The 7,500-nt window shown below is 41.1% G+C and overlaps 1 protein-coding gene and 2 long non-coding RNA genes across 3 annotated transcripts in view; 1 reads left to right on the forward strand and 2 right to left on the reverse strand.

Annotated features, from left to right (window-relative positions):
- LOC138970481 (uncharacterized) overlaps nucleotides 1-2,984 on the reverse strand; it is a 3,478-nt gene extending 494 nt beyond the window's left edge. Inside the window, exons 1-2 of the long non-coding RNA XR_011456965.1 lie at nucleotides 401-2,984; nucleotides 1-116 (exon numbers count right to left, since the gene is read on the reverse strand). The exon at nucleotides 1-116 is cut by the window's left edge and continues 494 nt beyond it. This is a non-coding gene — a long non-coding RNA (uncharacterized lncRNA). The remainder of the gene's footprint in view (nucleotides 117-400) is intronic.
- LOC138970482 (uncharacterized) overlaps nucleotides 1-7,500 on the forward strand; it is a 14,389-nt gene that overhangs the window by 3,555 nt on the left and 3,334 nt on the right. The window contains exon 3 of the mRNA XM_070342934.1: nucleotides 5,876-6,063. Within this exon, the coding sequence (XP_070199035.1) occupies nucleotides 5,876-6,063 (188 nt within the window). The remainder of the gene's footprint in view (nucleotides 1-5,875; nucleotides 6,064-7,500) is intronic.
- LOC138970478 (uncharacterized) lies at nucleotides 4,612-5,649 on the reverse strand. The gene is made up of 2 exons (XR_011456964.1): nucleotides 5,506-5,649; nucleotides 4,612-5,221 (listed from the first exon to the last, which is right to left on the reverse strand). It is a non-coding gene; the product is annotated as an uncharacterized lncRNA (long non-coding RNA).

Below are 7,500 nucleotides of genomic sequence, written 5' to 3' on the forward strand. Positions count from 1 at the left end.
CTCCTGCACTCCCACAGCTCTCGGCTCGGGCGTAAGGGTAGAACCTCCCGTCTCGTTCCCACTTCCGCGACCGCTCTCGGCCCGGGATACTTCCGCGACCCACTCGGCCCGGGATGCTAAAATACACAAGTTTAAACTACCATAAGTCTCCATACTTGAATAAACTTTTCTGACATTCTTTATCACTACCGGCAACTAACTTATGCGGTTACAGTATATACACCCGCTAACTCATAAGCGACTTCATTTCCGAAAAACATGTAAACATTCCCTTTTCAACAATGGCTGACATCAACGCACGCTTTTCAGCCAATTCATACATGACTCTCCCGGTCATTTCTCAAGTCAATATTTCCGAGCAAAATAATATCTCCGAGCAAAATATCAATTCAATAAATACCTGTAAACACAGCAGTCGAATCTACCGATTCAGTACCGCGGCACGAGTCTAACCGACCTCCCAGCGCCCGGTGAGAAACTTTACTAACAGGAGACACTTCTGTTCCCTTCAGTGGTCTGTAAAGTTCTGCTGTCTAATCTATCTACAAACGTGACCTCAGTCAATACTCTTCTCTGATTGGTCACATCCCACACACGACTATACCGCATTGCGTCAACGACATCTCACCGTGCGGTGTCTACTCAAAGTTCGTGGCCCATGAAATGTTGTACACCTGCGTCATATAACTCCAATATACATTATGTGCAAATCCGTTTGTCACATTACCCCCTCCTCCCAGAAAAAAAAATGACCGACCAAGGTTATATTTTTCTTTAGGCCAACAGGTAAAAGAGGGTAACTACTTCACTGAACTGCAATATAATTTCAATATCGCATTCCACTACGGAACAAAACTGTCGTAGCTGACATAAGAAACAAACTTTCTTATTTACTGATTCTATATGTGTAACAACACTACTTTATGTCTGATAAAGTACTTCTTCCTTCTCTAGGAAGATTCCACTGAGTTTTTCTTTTAACTCACAATTTCCAGTCATGTTGCTTTCTAGCTCAACCATACAAAGTCTTTCTTTAGCATCATCAGTTTTCTTATCCTGAGTCCACGACTCTTTCAACATAGTACGATTACTCATGTTCCTGATGCTAAACCGACAAGTAGTCAAAATCATGCAAACCATTTTCTTGACCTCTTTCTGCGAGTGCCACCAAAGCCTACAGCAGCAGTAGTCTCTCTTGACTTAGACTTTAATCTGTTCACTTCTGCCTGTAACTGACTGAGTTGTTTTGCCAAGTTCTCATTCGAACACGCAACCTTCTGATCTGGAGTCCGAACCAAAGGTTTACTAGGAGGGTTTCTTCTCTTTTCCTGCGCACGATTTGTACTAGCTGTAACCCCCTCAACATCAGGAAAACAGTCTGCACTCCCTGAAATCCCCGGAATGTTGCCTATTATCAAATCAGCGACAGGATCATTCAGGACGCAACAAACCATTTCTCCCGACACATAAGGTGTCTGAACTTTAACTTTCGCCTGAGGATAAGTAAGGACCTCCCCACCAAATGTCTTACAAGTGACGTTACCACTGACAAACTGGTCTTTTGACACCAATCCTCTACGCACTCCAGAAATCGTACAACCCGTGTCTCGAAGGACTGTACATTCACTCTCGTTGACACTACCATGTTCCAGCTTCAAACTTTGCACAACTTTCTTAACTGGAGGAACGACTGGAGGAACGACCTCCGGAATAACTGCATGCTTCTTCTCTTCATCTTCAAGCTTCTTCTTGTTTTCCCTTAGTCTATCTTCCGGAGCATGGTTACGATATGGACATTGTACTGCCCAATGTCCTTTCCTCAAACACAATAAACAAGTGTCTTTTTCTCGGGGTGAAGGAACTCTCTGACCAGCATCACGCCACAATCCAATTTCCATCGCTCTGTACGGACACGATTTCCACTTATGGCCGTCAAAACCACAAGCGAGGCAAGGATTTACAGGATGTGTCCGCCATCTACACTGTAGCATCTTATGACCTTTCTCATGACACAAGTAACAAATGCTCTTGATCGGTCGAAATGAATCATGGTTCTGACCACCTGCCCAACTACGTCTACGTTTACGTGATTTACATGCATCACCTTGAGGATATGCCTGAGCATCAGACGTCACTTTCCCAGAACTCTCATCATTCTGGTTATCACTACGCTTAGCAAAACCAGACCCAACTCGCGGTAACTCCTGATCACCCCCGTGATTATCACCATGTGCACAAGCAGCGCCAACATACTCTTCCTGAACACAGGAACCAGCTGGGAAAATAGTATATCCTGACTTCCGTGATAAACGGTAATTCTCGGCAGCTGTGACCATATCATCAAGTTTAACAAGACCTCTCTCTCGAAGGAAAGTTGCTAAGTCAGCTGATACACTTTCAAGGAATTGTTCTCCCAGAATCAAGTTCACTAGACCATCAACATCTGTGGTTATGTCAGATAGCGCAACCCAACGATCAAACAATCGTCGTAACTCAATCCCAAAAGTTTGGAACGGTTCATTTTCTCTTGGTTTACTATATCTGAGTTTTTGTCTAACATTTTCAGATGTGCACTGAAAGGTCTTCAGCAAGTTTTCTTTCAAACATTGGTATGTTAGTTCACCAGCAGCAGCAAGGCTATGGTATAGGTTTAATGCATTGCCCTCTAAAAGAGCAGACAAGTACGTGATCCACCTTGTCTCTTCCCATCCCAGAGATTTTGCATGAGTTTCAAATCTGAACAAGTATGAGTCTATATCATCTTGCTGTTCCCTGAATGCAGGGAGCCTGGGGTAAACAGGGCGAGGACCTACATTAGTGTGAGAATCCCGACCATTTTGTGGTGCACGCGAACCAGCACTAATTTCAGCCTGCCTAATCTCAAGCTCTCTTTGTTTCAACTGATGTTCTCTATCTTTGTCTCTTTCTTCTCGTTCCAATTCTTTTTGTCTCTCTTCCCTTTCCAATTCTTTTTGTCTCTCTTCCCTTTCTTTTTGCATTTGTCTTTCTGATTCTTTTTGTCTTTCATCCTTTTCTCGTTTTCTCTCCAAACGATCAAAACTCTCTTTCACGTATTTCTCACGTTTATCTGCAGCCAGACCCAAAGTCTCTGCCTGTTTTACAAACTTTTCAAACAACGCATCATAATCATCTTTGCTTTCCATTGTGTAAGTTTTGAACTTCCAAAATCACACCAAAATATGTCCAAGTTTAGAGAAACAACAAATTTGAAAAAGTTTCAAAGAATAATGCAAATCCAAGCAATCCACTTGAAAACTGTACCACAAAAAATCTTTCACCAGATACAATAGTCAACACAAGACTATATCCAAACACGTTTTGGCGTAAATCTTACGCAAAAAATATCCAACAGTTTTAATCAAAGTCAAATATTCAGTCCATGAAGTCAAAACGAATCTTCAAACATATATACAAGTACAAACAAAACAACAACCCCAAACCACAAATAGGAGGAAAAAGTCAAAGTTCAAAAATGCAAACACAAGTAAATACTTAAAACTAATCAACAAGCTAAATACAAAATCAGAAAATCAAACCCAAAATAAGTAAAGTCCCACTAAAGGAAACGTAGTTGGAAGCAAAATAAAAACAAAGTTCCAACAAAAAATTTATGAAGTAAAACAACCCATATCAATCAAAGTTTTAAATAGTAACTTAAAATAACTATGTATACACTACTAATAAGATTAACTTAATCTAAATCAACAAGACAACAACAACAAAAAATGTAGTTGGAGGCAAATACAACAAATTCCAAAAAAAAATATTAAAGTGACACAATCACCAAACAGCAGACTAAATTAAACCAAAAAAAATTCAAAGTACCTAATCTACTACCATAGCAAATAACAAATCAAAAATAAACTAAAACTTGAACTAATTAAAGTCTATATCAAAATATCACAACTAATTACCTTAATTACTTACAACAAACTTATAAACTCAACAAACTAATCCTACAAAATCAATAAACCTAATCAATCACACTAACAAAAAAAAAATTCCAAAATCAAATCATAAAATTTCAAAGTACAAAAGAACAAAATTAATCAAAGTTAATCAACTTAACAAAGGCAAAGGGCAATAAACAACAGATAGATCCCTATTCCAAAGCAGAAAGAAAAAAAATGTTCTAACTATTTTACAAAATGAAAGCACAGAAAAGAGCAAGGAAAGAGAAATGAAAGACCCCACAGGTAGAAAAATGAAGCTAATCCCTCAGTGCTTAGAACTGTACAGTAAGCACTACCGTAAAACTGGAGACGGTAACAGTACAAAACAGGACATCAACGACACAACTACTGAATCTGAAAAATCTCTGTCTGCGTGACCTACTGCCAAAATTCTAAAAAACCCAACACAGGGGACAAAATTAAATTTAGCAAAGCAGGGAAACAACTACAAATTTTAACTAACACAGAGTAATCGGGGTCACCAAATGTTACGGCTGGAATTTACGTGTGTATGTCTGTATGTATGTATATCTACTCCTATCAGAAATTGTGCGTGCTACTCTCTGTTTACTATCTAGCCTTCACACACACACACACACACATTCCAACCAGGCACAAAAACACGAACACAGTTACGGCCCTTTGCCTCTGTACCTCTATTAGAATGTTCAATAACACAACATAAACATATTATTCTTCATCCATTCTACAGATCACTCCCGCTCAACATGGAAGTTCTATTTCTGTTAACACACAGAGTCTAACTGCACAAAATTACATACATGTTACTTTGTCATGCAGTCTACAATTCACGTGCACACACGTATAACACTTTAAGCTTTGTTCCGTGAGAGCCCGTCTGTCTCACTACACACGAAGTCATTGTCTCAAGCAATACTTCTGTCAATATTCACTTCTGTTACACACAGATGATAAAAACCCACGACGCTCGACGTCTCGTGGTTGTTCACTTGGGAAACGTATCTCCGTACAGCTATCACGCTGGTTAATTTCTCCCAGTCGTACTCACATATTCAGTGGCACGCACTGCTCCACCCCACCCACACAAACTGTCTTCGTGTGGTGGAATGGGGACGGGGTTCCCGTTTTACAGCGCTTCACGCTGTCTCCCCTCCTGCACTCCCACAGCTCTCGGCTCGGGCGTAAGGCAGAACCTCCCGTCTCGTTCCCACTTCCGCGACCGCTCTCGGCCCGGGATACTTCCGCGACCCACTCGGCCCGGGATGCTAAAATACACAAGTTTAAACTACCATAAGTCTCCATACTTGAATAAACTTTTCTGACATTCTTTATCACTACCGTCAACTAACTTATGCGGTTACAGTATATACACCCGCTAACTCATAAGCGACTTCATTTCCGAAAAACATGTAAACATTCCCTTTTCAACAATGGCTGACATCAACGCACGCTTTTCAGCCAATTCATACATGACTCTCCCGGTCATTTCTCAAGTCAATATTTCCGAGCAAAATAATATCTCCGAGCAAAATATCAATTCAATAAATACCTGTAAACACAGCAGTTGAATCCACCGATTCAATACCGCGGCACGAGTCTAACCGACCTCCCAGCGCCCGGTGAGAAACTTTACTAACAGGAGACCCTTCTGTTCCCTTCGGTGGTCTCTAAAGCTCTGCTGTCTAATCTATCTACAAACGTGACCTCAGTCAATACTCCTCTCTGATTGGTCACATCCCACACGTCACTATACTGCACTGCGTCAATGACGTTTCACCATGCGGTGTCTACTCAAAGTTCGTGGCCCATGAAACTTTGTACACCTGCGTCACATAACTCCAATATACATCTATGTGCAAATCCGTTTGTCACAAGTATTAATTATCATTTATCATATAATTATCTTGTTTTTGTTACAGGTTTGTTGGTCCGGCCACCACGGTGTCTGTCCCCTGCTACAACGGTGTCCGTGTGGAGGTGCGGACTGCAGGACAGGCGGTGGCAGAACTGGGGCGGAGGCTGGCACTTCTGGTTCTGACCCTGCAACAGCTCGGCCTAATGAACAGAGACCCGCCACTGGTCTACATTACGGGAGCGCCAGGAACAGGTGACAAGCTCACAGCTTCTCTTACAAGATTTTTTTATTTTTTTTTCATTGTTGGTCTTGCTGCCGATTTTGACTGTTCTCTAAACGATTTTTTTTTTTTAAGCAAGATGGAACATTATAGCTCAACCGTCTGTTTCGCGTTAAAGGCCAACATCGGCGCGCGGCAGATGCTACTCTAGTTTCTCGTGCTGGCAACATTAAAGTTAGCTCTGTGGCCTTCTACTATAACAAGGTTTAGTCTTCTAGGCGCATTCTGCTAACTAATTAATGCCTACAGTGCATGTTCTGATGTAACCCTTAGATATATATTGATAAGAAAAATTGATGATTCTGTCTGCATGGCAGGAAGCAACGGCTAGTCCACTGGTGCTGTTGTCTCCCTTTACATATTTTGATACTGCGACCACCAAGCCACGCCCCCCCCCCCCCCTCTAAAGCTTATACATGTAACAACACAACAACAAAAACTCCCCAAAAAGAGAATAATAAAAAATAAAAAATTAACGCCTCCAGAAAAAGCTGTTCAAAACAAACGCCCTGCATTTGGGGTCTTTGTTCAAAGTCGCACAGTCTTCAAAGGGAGATTTTTTTTGACCAGAAGTCCGCCGGCAATTGATCAAAATTCGCGTTGACTTTTTACATGGTTAACTTCACGATTATTTTGCTGCACCAACTATTGTCTGCCTTCTCATTGACAACAATCGTTTCAAAATTGTCTGAAAGTCGCACATATGTGAACATCACTTGTAGGACATGACGTGAATGACGTTACACCCTACACCTGATGATAGGTGTGTGAAGGTGCTGTGTTAATACTGCTGCTATGAAGAGAAACAAACCCACCACCACCACCACCACCACCACAACCACCACCACCACCACCCAGCAATTACTTACACTGCTGCTTCTGCCATAGAAATAAAAATAAAACATGTTGGCAATGTTCATTAATCATCATCATCATCATCATCATCATCATCATCATCATCATCATCATCATCATCATCATCATCATCATCATCATCATCATCATCATCATCATCATCATCATCATCCTGAACAACAACAATAATTATCGTCGTCGATGTTGTTGCGGCAAACGATACTGACAGAACAATGTTTCTGATTTCCTTACAGTGCACTGATCCCAGGTAGTTTGCTCAAATGACGTCTTAGTTGAAGGATTGACGCAGTGTTTATGACGTTGTTTGTGTCCAGTTTTACTTTATCGTCATCGTAGCAGAAGGTTCGATCCAGTTTTGTTGGAGGACGGTTTGTATTGTGCTCGCTGTTTGTGTTGTCTGATTCCGTGGAAAATGTGACAACTGAAGGAAAGGCATCAGGCTGACACGGAGAACAGTTTGAAACTGACATGTTCATTTAGTCTCCATGTAAAATAATTTTCTAAAATAGGAATGTTCTTGGCAGTTATATCAT

The sequence above is a fragment of the Littorina saxatilis genome, linkage group LG7, assembly GCF_037325665.1.
Source record: "Littorina saxatilis isolate snail1 linkage group LG7, US_GU_Lsax_2.0, whole genome shotgun sequence".
Taxonomy (NCBI): domain Eukaryota; kingdom Metazoa; phylum Mollusca; class Gastropoda; order Littorinimorpha; family Littorinidae; genus Littorina; species Littorina saxatilis.